The sequence below is a fragment of the Pyrgilauda ruficollis genome, unplaced genomic scaffold (assembly GCF_017590135.1).
Source record: "Pyrgilauda ruficollis isolate IOZ18807 unplaced genomic scaffold, ASM1759013v1 scaffold2, whole genome shotgun sequence".
In the NCBI taxonomy this organism is placed as follows: domain Eukaryota; kingdom Metazoa; phylum Chordata; class Aves; order Passeriformes; family Passeridae; genus Pyrgilauda; species Pyrgilauda ruficollis.
Window position 1 is genome coordinate 14,929,504 of NW_024519206.1, and position 25,947 is coordinate 14,955,450.

At 37.0% G+C, this 25,947-nt stretch overlaps 1 protein-coding gene across 5 annotated transcripts in view; it reads right to left on the reverse strand.

The window, feature by feature from the left end:
* Window positions 1-25,947, reverse strand: part of SATB1 (SATB homeobox 1) — a 74,664-nt gene that overhangs the window by 40,771 nt on the left and 7,946 nt on the right. For all 5 annotated transcript variants that reach the window (XM_041466552.1, XM_041466554.1, XM_041466553.1 and 2 more), the window contains 5 exons: window positions 25,494-25,670; window positions 24,555-24,681; window positions 23,703-23,826; window positions 5,793-5,904; window positions 3,013-3,467 (listed from right to left, as the gene is read on the reverse strand). In XM_041466552.1, coding sequence (XP_041322486.1) covers window positions 3,013-3,467; window positions 5,793-5,904; window positions 23,703-23,826; window positions 24,555-24,681; window positions 25,494-25,670 — 995 coding nt within the window. The remainder of the gene's footprint in view (window positions 1-3,012; window positions 3,468-5,792; window positions 5,905-23,702; window positions 23,827-24,554; window positions 24,682-25,493; window positions 25,671-25,947) is intronic.

Genomic DNA, 25,947 nt, shown 5'->3' on the forward strand with positions numbered 1-25,947 from the left:
TGCCAAATCCTTGGATTGTGGAAAGATAGAAATATTTCTAGTTGACATTTTTTTAATGTCATTGACACTAAAAAATCTTGAAAATTAGGATCAAGTGTTGAATTACCACACTACACTGGTAGAAATTTCCAACCCAAAATTCTCTACAAATTCTGTATTCATATTGTAGAGCATAAGTCTGAAAAACAAAAGCATCTTCAGCCAATTTCAAAGTCCATTTTATTGCCTAAACATTAAGCTAAATAACTTTCAATTTGTAGATTGCTTCCTTCCTTAACTTTTACACTGAAAGCAAATCTCTCTCCTCATCTGAGACTGTATCTTGACACCAGGGTTTTCTTGCACAGAACTCCTAACCAATTTCAGCGAGTTCTTACGCCTTTAGAAATTGATGGCATGATATGGTCCCTGGACACAGCTCAAATATGCTTATGACAGTTTCAAAAATGTCAGTGGTAAGCCTGAGTTAGCTTTCTATCTCAGAAAACAGAGCAGGAATTTCAACAAGCATTTTCACTTTTCTAGCAAAAAAAACCAAAAAAAAACCACATTAGGATATTACATCACTATTAGAAAATAACTCCTCAACTGCACCAGTTATTAAAGTACTATCCTAATTTTAGCTCAGTGTGATGTATCCTTGAATAAGCTGTGAGGAATTCAGAAATACAGCAAGCAGAACAAATTTTTAAAGTTTTCATGTAAAAATTGCTGGTACCTGTGTTTGCCCTTGGATATTAGCTGTCACTATGGGTAAAATTAACAATTTCCAGGTTTGTAAAGGTGAAATGCACCCACAACAAACTCCTCTGTACTTCAGTGGGGCTTTACTTCATATAAAAAGTAGGCTGAGATATTTCTTGGCAAAATTGAGGTTGATACTCTCTCGTCTCCTAGTATTTTTCCTTTTTGCTTCTTACGTTTGCCACAAAACATAACAAATACTGCAAAATCTTACCTAGCTAACTGCAAATACTAACTTGATTAGCAAAAACAATTTGTAGGATGTAGGAACACTACGCTGTGTTCTTCCAAATAGATTTGATTGAAAATTGACAAAATATATAGGTGTCTTTCATATCACTTTAGGGGAATTGTTTTCAATGTTCATTTTGGTGTTTCCTCCCACTCTCAGCACATTTTACCAAGCTGGTTAACCACAAAGTCTGGAAAAGAACTGAACTTTAAACAAATATTTAATAACATTTGTAGTAAGAAAAATACATAACAATACATATTTTAGTCTATATTTAGTGTAATAATACTAATATTAAAGTAAAGAATCAGTATTTGCACTAGAAATATTTTTCTGCAGTTGCATTCATCACATCACATTTTCTCCTGATCTGTCATATAAATTCAATGTCCACTTAGAACCAATCATCCTTGTATTTCAGGTAACAAGTACTGCTTACATACAAAGGAAATGCCAAAAGCTAGTTGACAAAAACTGACCACTTCAGAGGTGGGAAAATTTAAATAAAACAGTGTGCTTTTAGGCAAACATGAGAAAGAAGTAAATATAAAATAAACTTCATTTTCTGAATTACTTGCTTGGCTTTTTTGTCCAGGTAAGATGGCAGCTGCAAACCACTGTAACATGAAGCTACTACTATTGCTTTCATACTTTCGAGTATTGATAATTAAATTTTTAAACACTGTATGAAAGAAGACTCACTTATTTGTACATATAACAACTAACACTGCCTGAACCTAACTTAATGTAAATAATCCTTGCATGAGTTCACGTAAGCCATGAAATTTGGTATGAAAGGCCCAGATCTTGAAAACCTCCTCTGCTGTAAAGAGGAAAGTCACATGCACACACAGAGCCCTACAGAGAATTCACACAATGACTCTACTTTCTTTTAGCTAAAGGAGGATGTAAAATATTGTAAGGCAATAGTAATTCAGAACAATTATAAATGACATGCTGATTCAAACCTGCACCAGAGCATATGAAACAGAATTTTTATTCTCTGAGCTACGCAGGGAGAAACAAAAATGTTTCAAGAGAAAATCAAATTATGAAATTTTTTGTTATACTATAATCTACAATGGGCAAATTGTTCCCAAAGCACGTGTTTTCATTTAAAAATAGGGAACCCAAAGCAAATTTACCTATGTCTTTTTAAAATATTTCCCATTTTACAAAGTCCTATTAAAAATATTTTATTTCATGTTATAACAGACTTCTAAAATTTTGAGATCTTATTATTTGCATCCAATATACTGACATTTCTTCCATAATTTCTGCTTGATTAAATTCCATGCAACATGGCATTAAGTTAAATTCATAGAGCAGAATAAATTATAACAGGGTTAGCTTCTAAAACAGGTGTAAAAAATAACACATTTTAGTGTTACTTATCAGCTTTGCTAGGGCTGGCTTTTTCTGCATTGAAGAGCTGAAGTATATGTTCTGACGTGGACACCGGCAAGCTCAGCAACTACTGTTTTTGCAACAAACTACAAAAATACATGAAGAAAGCAGATGATCTAGAGATAAAGCATTTAATTTTTAATCTCTTCAGAAGCCTGAAAAGATGCTATTAGGACTTTCACTGGGAAATAATAAAAATAAATGCAAGTATAGACAAAAGACCATCTCCAGTACACCTGTGAAAGAAGCCAGGTTGTTCAGTGCGTGCAGGTGGTCAGAGCGAGTACAGCTCTACAACACAAAAGGCAATCTGTTGGGTGACTTTGTGAATGGCTCTGCATAGAGCTGTTCATTTCCTTTACTGGGAAATTCAGCTATTCATAAACCATCACAACTGGAGAGGAACCATGCTTCCTGTAAGAATGGTGGATGTTTCCACAAACCAGTCCCTGAGGATTTCAGTACTGTATCAACATAGACAGTGATCCTGCAAGAAAGCATGGTTCCTTCAGAGGAGCTAAGTTACAAGGTAGAAATGAGAAGACAAACTTAGAAGATGGCAATTACTAATTAGAGAGAGAAAGAAGGGACTCTCAGACTAAAAAAAAAAGAGAAAAAAGACGACTGACCTGAGTTCGGTTAAAAGCCACGCGTGCAAATACTGCCTGTGAGATTCCTGCTCGTTTCAATTCATCACGGACCCACTGGTAGATTTCGGAAGACACCTCTGTGTTTGTTGAGACCTGCTGCTCCAACGGCTTGTTCATGGATCTACTGACAGGAGGAGGGTGGTTCAAGTACTGTTGGTTTAAGGACTGCTGGGCTAGAAGTCTGTTCACTGCATACTGCTGGTTCAGCAACTGGGCCATTACCAGCTGCTGATTTACCAGCTGAGGGCTAATGGGAGTAGATACAAGTCCAGGGTGCAGGTTTGGAAGCGGGGTCCGAACTGATGGTTGACTACCATGAGAAAGCTGAACAGGAGATGGAGGCTGTTCGGCTGTGTTCCCTGGGACTGGCTGCTGACCGAAGTTGACATGGTTGGCACCTTGCTGGGATAGTTCAGAAAGGCTATCCATCTCAACTACAGCAGAAAAGAAACATTGAAAAGGCCAACATCAGACTGAAAATCACAACCTTGACTGTCCTCACAAGACATGATAATAAAAATAAACAAATGTAAAATGGTGCAATCCAACCCAACCATGAGCGGGTTGCTGCATCCCACTGTGACAGACACAGGGGACTTCAGACAAAGCAGTAAACGACTAGAGATGGGGCATAGACAAGAGATAAAAATCCACTCTGTGCTGCAGATGATGCAGGCGAAACAGCAAGTGTATCTGTGCAAAGGGTAAGGAGGGCTTTTGTGGGAAAACATGTCCCAGCCAGAGAGACAGAAGCCCCCGGTGACTGGTTTTGCTCCTCCCATGAGGTCCCTGCCATGACATCTGCAGTTCCCAGCCACTGGAAATCTGTAATAAGCAGGGTGAGGTGCAGACCTCCCTATGCTCTGCTAATTTCTAGATGCTGCATCAATTGTATGGGACTGCTAGGAACTAGTATAATTTATGTAAATTACACAGATGGGCTGCTTTATCTTGCAACCATGTATGCATGGTTTTTTTCAGTGACTTGCAACATGGTTGAATTTTTTTCTTATATTAACTCATCTGTCTTTGACACACCCTCCTTTTTAAATAACAGCACAGTTTTTTAAACTACAAGCATTCTTCCAGTTCCCCTCTTGTTCATGATTAAACAATATAAAATAATTCAAGGTTGATATGAAGGAGTCTCCTTTTTATCAGCATTTGTAACTTTTTTTATTCTAGAGCTTTAGCAGCTCTGGTCTGGAAATAGCCTTAATCAAATAAGCTTTATTTAAAAACCAAAAGTCCAGTATTTTCACAAAATTGTTGTAGCAATTTTTTTTCTTATACTAGTAAGGCTTTTCCATTTTCAAGGCAGTGCCTGAGCTTGTCACAGTACTTATGATCTTCACTAACAGTCATCAGCGCAAGGCCACCCTTTCCTCCACAAGTATCAGATCTGGATGAAGAAATTGGCACATGGATTCTCACCTGCATCCCCATCTTCCTCCCCTGTCTTATCACGGACAGAAATTTGATAAATAAAAAGCAAGCCAGTTGTTCTGCAGAGAGTTCTGGTGTCCATAGCCTGGATCAATACCCAAGCAGAGGCTCTGCTACCCCTCACACAGGTGGCTTTGGGGGCAATGATGCCTCTTCTGCCAGCATCATTTTACACAAGAATACACAAACACACATTTTCTATTCACTGGCTTCACTGACTCCAAGTAAATGGAAGATGAACCTGTCTTGGCAGACTGTATAAATAAGATTTGCAAGGGTTGCCCCATACATGAGCACTGATGCAAAGGACGTGGGAGAGGCTGCTGTGGAAAGGTCACTCTGCCTATATGGACATGCTGCTGCCTCACACATGGACCACCTGAAACCAAGTGAAGTCTTACCACTAAATTTGGTGGTCTCAGAAGAAGGGTTCCATGTTGCACAGGAGGTACAAATCAGATTACGGAAAGAAGCTGCCTTTTTTCACTCAGGGAAAGTAGAGATCAACCCAAGTGGGCCATTCACTCGGAACAGTAATTCAAGCAATTATCACAAAAGTGATGCATTGTCTTCATTACAGCCTTAAGCTATAAAAGGCAAGGAACCCGTTTGGGTAGATGAATGATTTTGCCTCAAATACTGAAAGCTAAGTCAAGCTCAAAATTCAACCCAAATTGAGGTCCTATTTCTCCATTCTGTTGAAATCTATGTAGAAATTTTCTGACACAAAGTGTTCAAAATTATGTGAACAGATTTAAGAAAGATAAAAGGTATCACAGAATTGATAGATTTTTTTCTCCAATAATTTACTTGTGCTTACTACAAGAAGCAAACAATTAACACAACCTCTATTTGTTAAAATTAATTGAAATTAGGGTCCCAAGGTTAGAGAAAGATTTGAATTTATAAAATTACAGCATTCTTGCTGGAAGCTAATGATAGCTGTAGAAGGCTGTTTCTTTAAATATACTTTAGCCAGCACGAGAAAAAAAAAAAAAACATACATTAAAAAATCAATTCGTCACAGTTCCAGGAACAGGTTTTCTAAACAATTATTCTGGGTGGTAGAAGATCTCTAGATTTACAGAATGACAGCTTTACATCTCTGGCAACCCAAGTCAGCTTGGCTGTTTCAATAGCAAATATTTATTTAAATGAATTCTTTCACTATATATGTACTTTCTACATCTACTCATCAAAAGCATCCTAAACTTATCGTGACGGGAACTGGCTTCTTATATGACTGTGACAGACCTCAATGTGACACATAATGGTATGTAACCACCATCAAGGCAATTTTTTTTTTTGCTTACCCATCATATCTTTTGCCTTCTTGAAATGTTTATACCACCTTCCAAATTCCTGACATTTTGCTGCTGAGACATTTGCATAGTAAGTGCTGTTCACAATGGAAGAAATCATACTCTGTGTGAAAAGGGGAGAAGAAAAAAAAATCTGTAATACAGAGCAGTACAAGTCAAAGCACAAATTATTTCAATTGTTGAACCAATATATTTTTAAAATTTGAGAACCATGTTGCATTTTAAATCCTATGATCCAAAGCCTTTTAAAAAACTCATTAACTGAGCATGAAAACAAACCAAGGTATATTGTAAACGGGAGCAAAAATAGCAGATGTACTAAAGGAAGAACGGAGTAATCCACCAAGAAACATCATGCAATGGGATGGGCTCTAGACAGAAGACGCTAATCTTGAAAGTGAGTTTTGTTCATCCTATTTCTGCTTTTAAATTTTATTGACCCTTCACACACCCACACAGGCGTAAATTCTTACACTGCCTTTACAAATGCGAGCAGTGACCCAAGTTACCCATGTCCAGTTCCTCTGTGCCACTTATCACACAGCAGACACCAAAAAAATCATAGGATAAAACTTTATCTGAATGACCTATGAGCAGAATAAAATATGGGGTTTATAGCAGAATAAAATATGTATCTAATAACCCAAGATAAACCCTTGCTTTTCCTAAACAGGGTATTTTAAGTGATTTGCAAAAACAGGCTTATGAAAAGCTTATTGTCATGTCTAATTCTGTAACTGAATATTAGCTGTAAAATAGACCAAAGGAAGATCAAGATGATTTTTTTCTCTAAGGTTCTCGAGATATCAGATAGCTACAGTGAGAAATTTACCTTCTGCTCAGTTTTGACCAATTTTAAAATAGTGGAATTTACAATGCATAAAACTTTCAGTTCCAGTACATTCTTTCACAAATCAATTAAGACTAAGCCTTGCAAAATGAGATAATGCTCCAACTTGAAAATTATACTCAGTATATGATGTATGAACAACAAAATTAGCAAATATAATTTCAACAGACTGAACTTTGCCACCCTTTAAATTTCTATGTGGAAAGTAGTTACTTTTGGCTTAACTGCAAGAATTGTCCAGTGTATCAAAACAGCAATGACAGTCAAGAAGACAAAGCCTTGATTATTACATTTTTTCACTATTCAGCATGTAACGTTTAGATATATTTGTGGTGTCTGAAGAATCATTTAGACCATCAACCCTTTGTTACACCAACTACAGTAGCCACTGGAAGGAAGAGCCTGGAGTAAAAATGCAAAAAATGTTTCTTTAAGTTCTTCTTTTAAAAGGCTAGTTCAATTTCTGACTAAAAGTACCTTCCTTACTGATCTTAGTGAAGTTCATTATAACCATTTTCTAAGGCATTGCTCAGTAGCAAGCTGTTCATGGAGGCTCAGAACTGCTAGAGTGAGGCAGCATTATTTATGCCAAATGTAGATATCCCCTACCTACCAGGCAGGTATTTTAATGTTTCTCCCAATCACCAAAATTCTTGCTATTTCTTGATACTAATCTGGCATTTCTGAAACTAGCTATAAGTCTTTTGTTAGTGGTATAAGGGGAGGGTGAAATTTTAATAGAGTACCACAAGTCTAGCCTGAATGACCAGAACAAAGATCAGCTGATACCAATTCCAGTTTCCAATATAACAGCAGTATACTTAAGGTTTAATATGTATAAAATTATCTTTTAAGCTCTTTTATAGATTAAACCACCTTAAACATGGGCACATGATGCATAAGGTGTGATTTTAAAAGTCCTGTGGGTCTGAATTGGCAAATTATATGACTGCACAGACTACTGCAGAAACTGCAGATCTGTATGTGCAAAATAGGGAATTGCACCTGTCAGAGGCCATCATCCCACACCAGCTCGTGTATTTTGCAGATGTCATTTAGACTTCAAGGTGGGTTTCTCTTATTTTACTTTGCCCCTTTCAGATGTGTTCTCCTGCCCAACTAACTTAAAAGTATGAAAACACGTATATTAATTTTAGTAAATTACCTATTATTGAAGATGTTTGTCTAAGATTACCTAGTGCTCCCTTCCATGTCATTTTACAAAAACTATACACAAATGGCATGGCAGTTTGCAACACATCCCCTGCTTCTTCAGGAATAAATTTAAGGCAGTTACTTTACAACCAAATAGGGGACTGGTCTGTTTAAGAAACACTGCTGGGAGTTTTAGCTTCTCTGACACAATGTGAATTTCAAGCTTTGATGGCTAACACTGTGATGTTACTCCTGCTCTTCAAAGTAGATTAAAAAAAAAAAGAAAAAGACAGACATTATAAACACATTTAAAAATGAAAATTATCCTGCATTTTCTTTGAGAACACTTCATGCAAACATTCAAGTGATATTACCTACGCTAAGAATCCTCATCAGGAGGAATCAATGATTTATTTACTAATTCACTGAAGGCAAAATTTTACAAGCCAGATAAAATATTATTACCTTGTTAACTCAGAAAATATCTTGACAACACTGAATTTCATTGTTTCTATTCTTTATTTATTGTCATCAAACGTGCAGTCACATCAGAGCAGAGAGATGCACTTGGCTATAGAAATTTCCTGTTGCTGTAGAATTCTTGTACATTTTAATGCCAATCTACATATATAAATGTCTGGTATGCTTATGACCTAAAACTTAATATTAACCCCAGGAGTTAGTGGTCTTCAGAGGTTCGCTATCTAGACTGAAGGCATACTGATGCTTTTCATATTACCTGGGTCATTACAAATGAGGAGTTCCCCACATCTTGAATTATCAATAATCAAAATAAAAATTATTGTATTTGAAACACATAATCTCCTGGTACTACTGCACATATCCTCCTTATCTGTGAGGCACAGAGGCAGATGCCCTCCCCATAGAAGGATGACGAATATAAATATATCATACAAATATTCAAATGCATCACATACATCACTCATAATCAGACTTATTTTTCACATGTTGCAAACAAAATTGAGAGAATGCAAAAACTGGTCACAGATACACAATCTTAACTTACCTCCTTCTAGTTTATCCCTGAAAGTAAGTTGTGAGCCTCCAAGATCTCAAATTTCCCTCTTTTCCCTCTCCCTTATCTCCCTTCCCCCAACCACATCACTTGCAGTCATGTTCTGAGAATCGGGAGATCTCATCTGAAATGGTGCCACCTTCACAGAAATCCCACTATTCTGGAATGATACCATCTGCTGCAGCCCAAGTGCTCTTTTTTTAGCCAAATAAGTTAATTATAATTAGGCATCCAACAACTGTGTGAAGGTAGGGGTAGAATTTGTTCTGAGGTTCAGCTGAGGTTCACCCAGCATAGATTGAACCAAATCCCATTTTCTCTGGAAGATTAAATACCCGAGATTAAATACCAGACACCATCTTTTTCTCAAAGAAGTTGGGGAACTCCCTGGGGAAATATCATAAATCTCAAGCAGGAATCGTTTCATATGCCCATCAAACAAAACCCAATAAAATGGTAGCATCAGACACCTTTTGTTTTGTGCCAGAATCTAACGCAAGGTGCATCCTGCAAGATACGGGAAGGACCCGAGCCTTTCATGCTGGCTCGTTGCTGCAGCCACTGCTGCAGGTGCTTCAAGGGAGGCATTTCTGAGTCATTGCCTCTAATACTGCTCTTCAACCAGGTGAAGTGTTGCTCGATCATTGCTAAAAGTATACTGTTGTCCTTTTTGCAAAACAACAAAAACAATGTTAATCAGGTTAATTCAATCATCTAAACCAAAACTGTTCATGCTTTTCTGCCAAATCAACCAACCACAGCAAAATCTGTTATCAGTGATTGCTCAGCTTCCAGTCAAAAAAGCTTTTAACCCCCACAGTCCCAAAACTTCCACTAAATAACCTTAAAATTATTTCTATATGGGCAGAATAAGGTTGTTTTCATGCCTCATGAAGGGGTACTTGGGCTGCAGTATTTACACAGAGCAAATACATGCTAACAGACTTAGGAGAGAGTAACAGACACAGCAGCTTCCTAGAACAACTCGGCTGAACTAGATATCAGGGATTCCTTTGCAATTTAAACATTTTTCTCAAAAGAAGCACTGTAACCAAAACTTATTTAGGCCTTCCAGGTTGTTTAACTAGGAAAAAAAAAAAAATCTGAGCTTTTTCGCAACTCATTCATTGGTGTTTAAAGCTTCAAGCCTGCTCAGTGGAAGGGGCAAGGGCTGCAACAACTTATTTACACAATTATCTAAATACGATTAAACAGCTGATGGACAAATATTAAACTGGAAAATGTATAGTCATTTCAGCTTAATGTAATCCCCTTTCTGTAAACACCCAAGATGATTTTTTTTCAACCAGAACAGTCCTGACATCTCATAAGCCTAAGGGTGAATAGCAAGAGATTGTTTTTGATAGTTATAAATATTCAAAAGACATGCAGACCATCTGCTTTCATAATACAGGTAAAGCAAGACTGAAATGGTGACTGCTGTATAAAAATGGTTCTTTTAACAAAGTCTTCCTCTTCTCGAAAACTATAAAGACAGATGTCAAAAACTGTTTACACAGGGTAATCAGGAGCGTGCAAAATGTAATATTCCTTTTACACACAGTGCTTGCTAAAGAGATTTTTTTTCTTTTTCTTCCCATCTGTGTGTTGCAACACATTTCTACAAGTTAAAAACATTTTTTCAAACAGAGATCTCATGAATACCCAAAAACATGCTATCTGGTTTCTGAATGCTAATTAATTTCAACTAAGGAATCTGATTTTTTTTTTCTGTAGAAAGGAATGCATGCTTTTGAAATGGAGTATTTCAACAATGACAGACACTGAAAACAGAACACCCCACAAGTTTAATTTTGCACTAGTTTGACACTGGCTATTTTCACAACTGTTTTACATTCAAACCCGCATCTGCTAAATCTGGCTATAAGACAGGCAGCAACTATCCTCTCACCTTGCAAATGAGATTTTATTTATGTTTTACTATTTATCAAGTTTTTCAGTGTAAAGCCTTGTAACAACATAATGGTTTTGTAAAGTGGTAAGTAGAAGATACCTCATCTTACAAGCAGAGTATGAACAGTGCTGCCCATAAACCTTACAGTCAAATTTCAGAGCTGAAACACTAATCTTGACAGTACCCTTTTAATGCATTATATTAATGGTACAGAGGCGTTAAGCACCTTTTTTATAATTCTCAATAAAATGAACATTTACTGAACAATCTGTCAAACCACTGGCTCCATTTTTTAAAGCCAAACTTTTAAGACTCTATTCTATTTTGTCTCCCATAAATCCTCTGCTTTACATCCATAGACACCAGCAGGGAGGCATGTTCCAATGCTGCAAACTTAACATGCTTTTTTAAAAAAAAGTAAAAGAGAAAAGCTATGAGCCTTTGTCCCTAGATCTAGTTTGAATAGTGATAAAGTTGCAGAACAGAACTTAAAGATTTAGGGGCAGATGGAGGGGGGATCTTTCCAAAAAGGACAGAGGAACTTTGTTTCTCCTATTCTAGTCACTATCAGTGGCTTTTGTTTGCATGGAAATAGCAAGTATCAGTTCTAACAGAAGCCGAACTTTTATGAGTGCTTATTTCTCAGGAAGCTCCATGTTAACCTTTTTTCAAATGAGAAGGGAACATTCAAGCCCAACCAGATAACACAAGATTATCCCCAAATCAAAAGATTTTAGCCTGCCTTAGCCTATGCCAGCCCACGTACTGCAAAAACCCAACCAGAGCAAAATGTCGTTCCTAGTGTTCTGGCATGGCAGAGAAATATCATCTGCCATTCTGAATAAAAGCAGACCAAATATATCCAGCCACTAGCTGGTTTTTGGACACGAAATCCTGACATGGACAGTTTAACTGTGTACAAAGAATTATGTTAAATTCCTTGGTCCATTAGCTTGAACTACAGCAAATAATGCAATGGAATTTGCTGTCATATGCCCTATAAACATGTAGGATCAGGCAAAAACCCACAGATGGACAGAGAAGAAAAAAACTTTTGTTTGTGCCTTTGGCATTGCACTTGGATGGCTATCTGACCTCCATACTGTTGCCAGGGTCAGGAGAATAAGGATCTGTATGGCAAATGCTGGTCATATAAGTTAAAACTGAATAAAAGGCAGATTTACAGTGACGGAATAAGCTTTTCTTCCAATACATCATATGCCTTTCCTCCTTTCTCCTATCCTTGAAAAACTGAAATTATCTCCTCCTCCTTTTCTGTCTTATGTTGTCTTTAAGTATTATAAATGTATGTATTAATGTAAACATAGAGCTACATTGGTGTAATGAGGGAAGATATAAAACTAAAAGAACCCAAATTATAGATACATATATACACACATATATTTATATATGGATAGAAATATACCCACACAAGAGAAGATTTTGAAAATCACAAATGAGGATTCAGCATCTGAAGGAACTGATCCTTGCACTATTTTTACCATTCTGTAATGTAAATTCCCAGTTGCTGCATGACAGAGCAGCATTCTCCCAATGTTTTCTGAGCATCTCCCACTGATGGATATAAATAAAGCTCAAATAAAAAGCTGCTTCCCAAGATACTACTCTTATATATACAAAGGTTAAAAGCTTAAAAGAGAGAAAGATAGGTAGGTGGGAAATGTTAATTCAGATTTGAAGAACTTCATAACTGCGTTACAAGCTTCATGGCACAGTGCCTTAGCCTAAAAAAAAAAAAAAAATGAAAGAAAATGAAGTCACAACCTCAACCTATAAAAGATAAGGAGACATAACGCATTTTTGTCTTCATTGTCAGATGTCCAACACAAATCTTTTTAAGAATCCTGATTTTACTGCACACGATTTGTAAATGGCAGATACTTAGAAGTAAAAGTCCTGGCTAAACCCTTCCTAAAAACAACTTGGATAAAATACAGAATGCAAAATAACCAGTATTCAATAAGTTAATTCTTGGTTTACTTCATGGAATAAAAATGAAATTGAGGGGTGAGTTATTACACCCCAAGATTTTGATTATGCAAATGCCTTTGCCAGCAGAGCTCTGAAATTTGAGAGCTGCATGAGTAAGAAACGTGCTATCCATTTCAGCCAGGAATCCATTTGAAAGGGCTGTTATGAAATGAATAGATTGCTTTAAACTTCTCTTTCAGCTTAAGCTGGGGATGCATGTTTTCAGAAGCCCTCCCCATTGGTGTCCACCACAACACTATCTTGGGGTGTACAGACAGAATTTCTGCTGGATGAAGACAAACCCAGAAGCCATGCTCCAACCTGGGCTGGACTTTAGGTCAACAGAACCAGAATTAAGCTACTCCACAGTAAGATACATCCCTCATTACCAGTTCTGTGTGGTGACAGCCTCAGCCTCTCTCCAGAAGGCTGCTGTTCCTACACTAGGCTATGTACTACATGAAGCCTGTGCACCAGCAGTCACCTCTTCTTGGGATGGAATGAATGGGACTAGGGGAAACTAGAAACCAAGAGGACAATCTGAATAATCCAAGATACAAACCAGCATTTCTTGTATGTGAATAAAGAGGTAGGTGGGGTCTTGGAGACCTCACAGACTGGTTTGGTGAAAATATGAGACACCTTCAGCATTCCTCTCTGGTGGATTGCTTTTCTTTCCAACCACTCCGTTCCAACCAGGTCAGAGTACTTCTGCCTTGTTTCCTATCTAGGATGCTAGTCTCAATGAACATGCTTTCAAATACTAACCTAATGCAAATGCTTTGTGTGATACAAGACATTTTAGACCTATTAATGCATTAAAGTTAGCTTCGTGCATACTAGAATTTTCTACAAACCTGAAGTATATACCTACTCCTGATAGAGATGTTGATAATTGCACTATTTTCACCCAGCCACAATGTTTGTTTTCATTTTAGTTTTTGCTTAATATTATCCACCATGTTAAGGAAGATTTCCTTTCTGGGAAACAGGACATGATTATCAGCAAGTCTCTTCTCAGATTCCACTGTTCTGCTAAGCAAAGCATCAGATGTCTGGCATGAAGTTGAGCCCTAAGGCACAATGTCCAGACAAGAAGTCATCAGACTCAGTAGCACTAACAGTTGTCTTGCTGAATTTCTTTTGGTGTTAAGGATAAGCCTTTCCTTTGATCTCTTTTCCATTTTCTACATAAGTTTTTGCAGATTTTTAAAATCAAAAGAGGCCATTTTGAGCATCCATTTTGGAATCTATATACAATGAGACCCTAGAACTTCATCCAGCAATTTCCGAGTTCAGCCAAGTTACCAGTGGCTGAGCTAGAGAAATCATCAAGTATTTATCTGAAGACTTCTTGTGCTGGATCTTTCATCACATCCATTGTAATATCTTTCTGTAACCTCTAAATGTACCTTTCACGTACTTTTTTTCTTTCTTTTTTTAAATGTATGACTAGCTTTTTGAACTTCATTGATTTCTGCTCCTAGTGAGTGCATTTCTCATGCCTCTGATTGCTTGCTTAAATACCCCTCTAGTGCCAAACACAACATCCCTCATCTATCCTTTGTTTAAATGGTTAAGTCTCAGTTCTACTGTTTCACGTCACATGCCTCTTTATGAACCACATGTACATTTGATTATTCTTAATCATATAGACCCAAATTCTATGAGGGATGTGCTGCTAAAAGCACACAAACACATTTCTTTCTGTACTGAGAAAAACATGAAAATTTGTCAGGAGAAAAGTAATTTATAGTATGAAATTCACTACGGATTCTTAACTTTTGCTATGTAAAATTGTAAAGGTGACAATATAAGCAGCTGTGTTAGCCAAGGTATTAGTTTTGCCTCTGTGTTACTATCTTTCACTAGCAAGAGTTTGTGAAAAGTGTAAATGCTCTGAAGAATTCATAAAAAGATCCAAGATTCAATGAAGGTATCTCAAAAGAGAAATGTTCCAGCTAGCTTTCCAAGAGGAATATGTATGTGCACTTTAGGGTTCTATTTACTAAATTTTTCTTGAGTAGTCATTGCATTAACTTTAAAATATATAAATTAAAAAAAAAAAATTAGCAGAATTAGACTTAGCACATAAAGATCCTCCTTACAAGAAATGCACAGTAAGGAACACACATTTAGGAGCTCAGGGATATGCGAGCTGGCACATATATCTTGGTGGAATTTTATTGTGATATATACACATAAATACAAAAATACATACACAACCTTTAAAATTCTAAGGAAGTCCCAATATACTGATTCAAATACAAACACCATAGATAAACTTATGGAGCTCAAGTCTTCTCTCTGGCTCTAGAAAGGCCATTGATACCAATGTCCTTTGCATGTGTCTCAGTTTTTCATCAACACAAAACCCATCCTTCTCCCTGACAGTTGACTGTATATTATCAAATCCCTTGGAACAGAGGCACAGTCCCTCTTCTGGTGCAAGCTTATAGAGGAACTGCAGTTCTGAGTGTAGGAAATCTTGGTACTTAAAAAACAAAATAAAAATAAGTGAGACAGGTGTATATGAGGAGAACATTTCATCCTTTCCCACCTCTGGGGAACAGAACTTGCCCTTTTGAGCAGTTTACTCTACGGCTTTGAGTGAGGCACATAGGAGGCTGCTACTGTCCTGAAAAACCTGTCCTCTGATCACTGCTGCAAGACACCAGCGGAATCTGATACCATTTGTGCTGCTCTTAAGGAAGTGTCCAAGGAAAGAGAGACAAAGCTCACCCTTGCCTTAGGGTTCTCCTACCATGGTTCTTGGATATAAAAAGGAAGAATTTAATCACTAATTAAAAAAGAAGAAAAGTGGTGATGGTGGGGGAGCAAGCTTTGAGAGTTTTGCTCAGTCTGAGAAACTCATCTCTTTTCTTCTAAGTTATGATTATAGTGAAGGCATGCGATGAGTCCGGTCTGACAAGGTGAGAGTTGCATGTCTCTAAACACTGCCTCTCAACAAGTGGGTCCTGTTTGCTTTTGCTCCTGCCAGGTAAAAATTATTATCAATGCAAGTAATTTTTCCCTGGCTCATCTTTATGCCTACACCCCTGCGTCCCCTAACACAGATGTACCTCAGCTTCAAATCTGCTGACAGTGACGCTACAGCACCTACAGAATTTGCTCAGCTTTTCGGTAGGTTTTATAACCCTGTGCCTCCCACCACTGCTAGTAATAACTGAACCAGTCAGAGAAGGTCTCTGCAAACCAGTCACAGCAGTGATTAAGATGTAGACATACGTATCTCCTTGCCCTTTAAATAGAAGGCTTAATTGGCGATGTGGATCGCAGCTTTCTAATGGACAGAAATTAAACTCCATTTAATTCCTGAGCAGACACTTCCAATGCACAAGGTTTACCACACATTTGGAGTGGGGAGGGAGGGGGGAAGGAAGGAGCCGCATGCACAACTCTCTCTACCTCTGACAATCACTGAGGAAAAGCAACATGAGGACCAGAATGGCGTAAGTGTGGCAGGTGTGAATTGACCTGCACTGGCAAAGCTGTGAGCTGGGAAACTTGCAAATCACATGATTGTGCAATACTTGGCTCCAGTCAGTGCTATCGTGTTCTTTATTAAAAAAAAAAAAAAAATCTTAAAGACATGTACATCAAGTTAAGGGATTAACTGTCAAGTGACATTACCGAAAATAGAGACAATATATTTCTTTATTGTTAATGAAATTCAGTTAAAAGTGAAGGAAGTGATAAAGAATGTACTGTTTTGTAATGTATTTTACATAAGAACGTAATATAGAAAGGGAAGTGCAATTAAATCTTAATGTGGACTTTTTTATTTTTAGTTTATCATCTGGTTTACATTTTGAGCCCCTTTGCAGCAGTAAATTATGCTGGTATTTCTTAGGGAATAACTGCCATGTTAATTTAGTTTAATAAAATAACTGACAGAAAAGGGGGAAAAGAAGCAAGAAGCAAGAAAAGACAGTATCCCCCCCCCCGCCTTATCTTTAGCTAAGTATTCAAATGCTTTCTATATGAATTGTCCGTGGTCCAACTCCAGTACCATGTAATAATACAATACATTACAACACAGTACAATGCAATCTTGGGTTTCTGTAGCGCCCTTCATGCAAGCATCCCAGGGTGCTTTACAATCATTATGAGTTAAAATTAAAACTGAAGCACATACAATTCCTAATAGAATCATTTTAAAAATGCTAAACAGAACAAATAACTTTTAAGTCTAGATTTAAAAGTCCCAACAGCCAAGCTTTCCTTACTTCAATTGGCAATGAGTTCCAAAGCTAGGGAGCAAAGCGACTAAAGGCTCTCTCATGTTATGTTAAAGGATCTCTCATGTTGTTTATACTTGTGCAGTACTCCACAGCCAAAAATTTGCCAATAAGAAGAAAAAAAAAATTTATTTGCAATCTTGCTTTAAAGAACACTGGAGAAGTGGTTTGTTAACTCTCTAATAAAATTATGGAAAAAAGAAATTAATCAGGGTTAGCACTTGGCCGTGACTGTGTTAAGAGTTATGCAAGAAACATGAACGAATACGAATGAATACAAAATTCTGTAAAAGTGTATCACTTGACTGCCTCTCAACACACTAAATGTACCCAGAAGAAAAAACAAAAAAAAAAACCACAAAAAAACCCCCAAAAAAATAGTTATGTGTATTTACAAAAAGAAGAACATCACTACAAATATTTAAAATGCAAGTTATTCTATATACCATTCTCAGGATATTCTATATAGCATTCTCAGGAACACTGAGTGAAAACAGAAATCAAGTAGGGCTCAGTTCTACAATGCATGCATGCTTTAGGAGGAAAATGTATCAGAAGAAAATGATCTGTGTTCCTTTTTCATCCTGTAACTTCCCTAAAACTTGAAGTCCATATGATACAGATAATCATTCACGTGACACAGTTCTCAAAATTGCCAAGATACAATCAAAAATGGTTGGTAATCAAAGTGGGACACACAGTCCCAAAAAAGCATTAATTTTGTACTTTTCACAAGAGAGCCTGGTGGAGGACAGGTGCTTATAACTCCTGACTTTAGGAGTGTAAAAACAAAATTGAAAAAATCAAACAACAACCAAAAAAACCCTCAACACTAGCATCATTCCTCTCTTGGACTCCTCCACTTTTCAGAAGCAGATCACATTACAGCACAGATAGCAAGGGACATGCTGACACCTTACAGACACTCCTGAAGTGAGACACTGCATTTATTTGAAGAACAAAACATGTTTTCCCCCTCCTCCCACAATAATTTCAGGCCTCATAACTGTTTTGGAAAGTGACTTTACATCCTTGTTATACTTAATTCTAAAAAAGAGGCAGAAAAACCCAGCTATATTTTTTCACCTTTAATAGGGTGCTACGCAGATAAAACAGTTGCAGACAGACCGGTGTAGCTTTAACACTGACAGTGTTTAGGTGCATCTAAAGAACATAAATCAATGATCAAACGATCAGTCGACTGAAAGGCTGAGTACCCTGTGAATGTCCTCACACAGCTCTACCCAAATACCTATTACACAAATCTTGCTCATCCCATCAGCAACGGGCTCTGCAGTGCCCATTCTATCTGGATGACTAAAAATTCTAGGCACAAAATTTAACAGTTAATTGCAAATGTTTTAAAAATCCAGATACCATGTCAGCTTGAAGAGACATCACAGTGAATGCTCTTGAGCAACTGGGGGGTGGGTTGAAAAGTCGTGCCTGCCAAAAGCTGAGCCCAGGCCCTCAAGGATTTACTTCCCCGAAATAATTAATGACATCTTTAAAATCTAAAGTACAGTAACTTCTAAAGCAGAAAAAAGACCTGCATTCCTTACTCAGGTTATTAATTATTGGGGGAGGGGAGGAAGACAGAAGAGGCTTACAAGAAACAAAGAAATCCAAGGACTTGATCTCAGGTCTAGGCAGGTAAAATTGAAAGGGGAGGGGGCAAAAAACACCTTTTGGTTTAGTAAAGCATGAATCAAAAACTGCTCATAAAAAGTATTATATTTTGGCAACTCTTAATAGCTCATTCCTTGATTATCTATAGGTACAGAAATTTTAATTTTAGCAAACACAAGTTTTTTTTGTTAGGATTTTGGAAGGGTGGATCAGAGCAGCAGTGTGGAATCGTGAGAGGATTTCTGTTGAGTTGCCTATTTGCTGTGATGGCCAAGTGCCTTCACATCAGGTGAACTGAGAAACACTCATGTTCAAGAAAGCTTTCTGTCTGTTGTCTCTGCCAGATCATATAAAGTCTGAACAAAACAGCATGCAAATTCAGGGCAGAGTATCTGAACAGAAAGGAAAGTATATGGTCTATACCGGGCCCATGTCAGGTGAAGAGAATCATTCACTACAGCATGAAAGCTTGTTAAAAATGCAGTCAGGATAGTTATATTTGTCACAAGTGCAAAGCTATGCAGACTTGGGTATCGTACCAGCACTTGTACTGTGTATGCATACGTTTCATGCAATGCAAGCATACATCCCTCTGACTGAAATAACGCTATTCCCTTATCACCAAGAGCAAAATTATGTAAATGACATTACAGGCGGGGGAAGGGGGGAACACACAAATATCTTCCAAAAATTTCAACATTGTCTGTAAACTACTATGTCCCCAAGTATCACAGCCTCTGGATATATTGTTTTGAAATACTACGTGTCCCCTACACAATATTTAACAAAAAGCCATTGAGATTTGAGATTCTACTCTATATCAGGCCTGGAATTTCTCATCTATAATGTACTGACTCGTGGTTGTCCTGAGAGTCAGACTAGATACAAAGAGTCTCAAAGGATGAGCAAAAGGGAGGGGAAAAAAATCCCCAACCAAATACCTTCACATTTCAGGATACTATGGGATAAAAAAAAAGAATACCTTGTTTCAGAAGTGATTTTGCAGTGCTTTGTTAGTGCCTGTTTGTGAATACTAACAACAATCATTTAGAATATCTTTTTGTAGAAAAAAAATCCAACAATACCAGTAGAAAAGTCAATGTCATTTGATCACTGCCATATTTTTAAAGCAGTGCCCAGAAACTAATTAATCTCTACAATCTCTTCATTCAGTAGGTGACTTGTTATCATCTTTTCATGGAAAAGATTACAGGAACTCAAGATAAGGGATACATCTAAATGTTCAAAAGTACACGGTGAGTTTGTTCTAGAATTATCAAAAGGATTTCCTGTCCTTCTCTTAGACTAATACCCAATGTTGCTCTCCTCTTCCTTATAAAAGTTGATCAAACTATATATATCATGCTTATACACATATAAATACACAGAGAAACAGAGAAAAATGTAGTAATTCAATAGGAGCAGAAGAGGAAAAAAACCCTTATTAATATCAGAATAAATATATAATACAATAATATTCCAGTTGCTAACTGTGGAAGTAAGAAGAAACTTCTGCACTAAAAAACAAAACAGAGCAAAACTGTGAAAGTGAAGCATGAAAATGCTAAGACTAAGGCGAGACATTGAAGGACAAACATTAAGTAAGTAAATGCAACAGAGCTGCCTGCCTGCCTGATCACTTTAGAGCAGCTCCCAGAAGGCTGAAGTAGAGTAGAGCTTCTGTGCAAGGGTTTGGAAATAAGAATTGATGGTAGAACAATTTCTTTACAACCCTTTGGAGACTAAAGAGCCAAAACAGGAGGGAAATGAGATCTAGGCCACTCATGAGATAGACCAATTTAATGGAATGCACAAGACGGCCCAAAATTGAGCCCTAGATTAAATTCCAAGTTACCTTCCCCATCAAAAGAGGTCTGGAGAGGAAACAGAAATGAAGCAAGCTGTGTGTATCAAATGCAAAAAGTCTTTCAGTCGGCATCTGCACATGCTGCCAGTGTCTAGCAATAAAATCTGCAAACCTGATGCAAAGCATGAAAATATGCACTTTAGCGCATAATTCAGAACAGGCTTGGGTTTTCCATGCAAAATTTGAAGTGTCCTTTTACCTTGACTGCTTGATACCAAAAATTTGAGGCTAAATATCTGAACAGCTGTTTGCAATTCCACAGCAATTCAGAGGCGTGCGTTTGCTCCTGGCCGTCCTAAGCACTCCATATCATGTTGACAGGGATTCCCCATGATGTGGGTTCATACACTGAGCAATAAAACTGACCTTCAGGGGTGGCCACACAGGCACAGAGTGAGAATTACAGCAGCTTCAAAAAGGACCATGTATTCAACTGTCCTAATGACAGCAAGAGTCACGGTGGTACTTTATCAAGAAAGGCATGAAGAGTTCGTACCTTTACACCTCAAGGTTTTAGTTGGACAAGAAAATAAATGGCTAAAAAATTAAAAAAAAACCAAACTACTCTAGCACATAATACTGTTAAGTTTTCAAGACTCCATAATTGAAACAGACTGGTTCTCAAAGTTTTATTCACATATTTTCAAGTTATTAAGTATGTCTGCACTATAAAATAGTTGGCTTGTTTTTATTTTTTTTTCAGTATATAGAATGCCAGTATTCTGAACAAATATGAGCAATTTTTAAATATACAAAATTCAAGATTGCTTCAGAAAATGCAGTAACTCTAAGTGAAAATGGGACTTCAGAGATGCCATGCATTGAGCACAGCGACTTAATTACTTTAAAGCAAGTCCTTCCATACTACACAAAACAGAGTATTGCTAATGACAATGACAGAAAACGATAACTACTCTCGTTTCCACTTTGAGTCATTTTTCTGTGGTTAATAAATTATATCCATAACAGTGTTAATAAGTTATGGTACGGTGTCACTGCATTAGTTTGCATTTATGATGAAGCACTTAATATGGCATTACCTATACCCGTGAAAGAACATAACAGGAGAGAGCCCTTCTCTGCTCTCAGAAGAATTTCCTATGCTGGCACTTTGATGGATCCCCTAAATAAATGCTGTCTCCTAACCTCTGCCTTGCTCTTACTTCTAAACTCTGCTGCAGGAGCACGTCATGGCAGGGCAATTCAAAAACTTTAATACCTTTAATAAAACACTGGCATACTTAAATCAGTGCCCTTTCCATAGGAATGATATACAAGGAGTTAGAGGTAAGGCAAATACAGAAGTATTCTGATCAATTTACTCGTATGAAAAGGACACTGTCAGATCAACTCATCTTCCCTCAAGCTCCCAGAGGAAAACAGGAAGACTTAGACTGACTGATGGATTCTTGATCAACTACTGTAAAGGTTGTTTTTCCTAAAGTTAAGAATAAATAAATGTTCTTTAAGCTTAATACGATTTGGTTTTTAAAGAAAAAAGAAAAGCGGAAACTATTTAAATTCTTGCAACCCAACTATGGCAGCACCGGTGAAGATAGAGATGGCAACAGTAATAAGCAGACTTTTAATAACAGAAAGAAGCTCATGGCTTTAAGTATTCTTTTACAAATAAAGAAATACAAACCAGTAAACAAACCGTCCCAAATCAGAGTTCTGTAGTGTGGAGTTTTAGTCATCTCAAGCATTAACTTGAAGAGCTGCTATTAAGAAAGATGTTTCTTTGTCCATTAAAGTTATTACATAAAAATTCAGTATAGTTTGGAAGAATTTTTTTAGAAGAACGCAATTATTGAGCTGTCTCCTGTACCGGGATACTTTCTATAGTAAAGCATTCCATTTAAATTCTTTTTCCTGCTTCATATATACATATATACAGAAACTCCTTTGTGAAACACAAAGTTCAAATAGAAATGAGATATTCCACCTCAATAGAAATTATTTGCTTTCTATCAGTATCAAGTAAAAAGTAGCACTATTAGATTAAAATGGAGAAAAATCCCAAGTTATCTGCAGCCTCCATAAGCCAGCAGTGCAAAAGCTCACATGCTCTTACAGTAGGTACATACAAGATAACTTTATAGACATATTACTGGAATGGTTTGCAACCAGTGAAGATAATTTTGATTATTTCCACTTCAAAACTTCCTATATTGGAGCCACATCACTGAAAACAATCTAACCGTAGGGGGAAAAAAAAAGTGATGGGAAACAAGTCTGCTAATCTCTTCATGAAAACTAGACAGAGGAGGAGAGTAGTCTCTTGTAGATTAACTGAAGTCTTTCAGAGACAAAGACGCCAGTATTCTAAGCAAGAGAAATAAAATCCCTATAAAAATACCTTTATGTAATTTCTCTCCCTCCCTGCCACAACTAGCATCATTTATTTGTATATTGAATTCATCTTGACTGCACCACAATGAAATGCATTTTAAATATTAAAAGGTAAAAAAAATACCATGTTCCCACCACAGCAGCATTGGACATCATACTGCACAGAAAAATGAGTCGTGCCTTTGCAGTAATTTGACAAAAGAAGAACAAAAAGAATGGCAAAAATAGAACAATACAACTAAGGCTTGAAGAATGCATTGGTTCAATATTTAGCAATGCATAAATTGAGGTCTCATTTTTGTTTAGGTATATTTTGATTAGAACTAATAAATGCCTGATTTTCCTTTGGTTCTTTGCAAAAACATATCACCCAAAGAGCTTTATTCTTTATTCCCTTCTCATATAGCATGCCAAAGACTGTCTCAGTTTACGAATTAGCATTTAAAACTACTGTAGGTTATCTAACAAGCATTCAGATTCAATAGTACTTTTGACAGCAGTAAGTAAAGAGCCTTTTAACATCTTGAACACATGTGCTTGAAAAAAGTAGTTGCATCAAAGCAGTTCAAAGACTGCAGACAAAAACCAGTTAAAATCCAGTTTGCTGCGAGATGATTTTAGTGTGGTGTAAACAACCTTTCACGACTCCCCATGGGAAATGTTGTAAGACTATGTTCAAAATGAATCAGGCATATTTATAAAGATCATGAAGTGGTCAAATGCATTTGCATTTTTGGCAGATCCACTCCACGGGTACTACTTGCTACAGTCTGTAGAAATCTCAAATCTCACATCAGCGTTGCCTATAGTGCTTTATTATTTATTACATGTTATGCTAAGTACCTGCGAAAGGGGACATTCCTTGGCCAATGAACTCTGGTTCATATCCTTCAGTAAGTCCTTCAGAGCATTTCTTACTGTTGTGTGAGACCATTGTTCAGGAGGCAAGTCTTCTAGTTTAGGGCAACTATTTGAAACACAGATTAGAAAAGGGATTATTACAAGATTGCATCCTGCTGCAGAACATTCCTTTAAGACAGACAGATTTCATTTTGCGCATCAAGCAGATGCATCTGGAGATTGCTCTCGGTCTCCTGATTGTTCCGATTAGTTAATTACTTTATACAACACATCTGCTGTATTGATGCATGAATTATACATCAGCTGCATGTGGCGACTATTTTTTCATGTTACTTCTACCTTCCTGCTCTGATGCGCTTGGTAAAACAATTTAAGGTGTAATGCTTTCTCACGACTGATCATGAAAAGCATTAATACATTAACCATTTTTTTCTTTTTTGTTGCCGTGAAATTTAAGAACCTAGATAGCAACAATAAGTGCGAGCAAGTCATTCTTTTACAAAATGCACACAGATGGTACTGTTCATGATATGCAAAAATATTTTTCTCTTAAGTAAACTTTATGTAAAATGCCTTCTTGTAATGCATCATTTAATTGACTAAAATGCAATATACTTTTAATGAGATATCCAAAGAAAATCTATGTATCAGAGCTATAAAAGTTTTCTGCAATAGTATACTGTAAGTTAAAGAAGAATTAGAGTAACTAAAAAGGAATTTAGGCAAGCCTTTGTACCTTGAGCACAAAGCACAGTGGGAATTAAATACAAGCAATATTAACAGTTAAGAGCAGAAAAGTAACAGTTCACATCCCAGAACTGGTATATGACTTACCTGTGTAACTGGATTTTCAGTGTGACCACATGATACACGTCTTGCAGCATGTCTGCTACTGTAGCATCAGGGGCATCTGTCACATAGGAGAGTGGAACTGGATTCCACTTCCCAACCTGGATAAGCCCTGCAGGATTGTGATTTTCGGAGGGCAGGGGGAGTGGGCAAGAAGGGCAGGAAAAATTGAAAGAAAGTGATTTACCTAATTCCTAGGGGCAAAAGAAATATCTGATTTGAACAAGATCACCACCTTTGTTTCTGACCTCTTAAATCTGGCAAAACAAAAGAACACCCCCCTACCCCTCCAAAAACCCCCACCCACACACCACCAAGGATAGGCCTTATCTATATTATGAAATTATACAAATGCATCGCAGTAGAGATTTTTTTAATATGTACAGAAGCATATTTTCCTAAGCTCCCATGAATTCAATAGGACATGATATAATAGTTAGCATTCCTCTTAACAAAATAGTAAGAATTTTGCAATGCAAGAATTGTGCACAAAAAAAATTACTTTGCAGTCTACAAAACCATCAGGAACAAAATAAAGGAAACAGAGCTGGATATTCAGTCATAAATGCAAGTTGACTCTCAACAGTCCATCTGCTCAAATATGCTTTACACTTCCTTGTGGATCCTCAGTGGAGCAGATTATTAAGGTCAATAAGCATACTAATGATTCAGTTGAAGTCTTTTTTCTTTTAAAAAAAATAAAAGAAAAAAGAAAAAAAAAAAAGGAATTTACCTCCACATTCCCCATGAACAAAATGTGCACTAACTAAATAAAAACACATAAAGGAAAAAAAATACAGACACAAAATCTGCAAGAAGTTCAAGAAGTAAAACCTGCATTGCATTCCAGAAAGAAATCCTGCCCCTCCCCCAAGACCCCACAAACAAACACAATTCATTGTACAATTTCATAATCTTATTTACCTTTTGCTTGGGCAGCAGAGCTGTGAGAATATCCAAGAGATAGCAATGCCATTTCAATCAGCTGGTTGAAAAGCATATCCTTCCTCACCAACACAAATTCTGCATGCTCCTCCTTAGAATCATACTCAATGGCATTTTCATAATGTTCCACTACACAGAAAACTGGAAGCATACTTCCTATTAAAAAAATTAAATTTAACATATTAAACTTGAGTTATAGTAGAGTAGGTGGGTCTGTACAGAGTTATGTAAATAAAACCTGTATGAACAGGCAGAGGAGGCATCAAGAATCATCACAAATATTTGATCAACATATTCTCCGAGTCCTTTCCCCTCACCCTCCCCAAAAAAAACAGAAAGTTCTACAAAACATACATCTCCCTGAAAGGCAGAAATGCAAATTCATCTCCCTTGATCAGATGCAGATTTAAAGAATTACCTTCTATAGAAATAA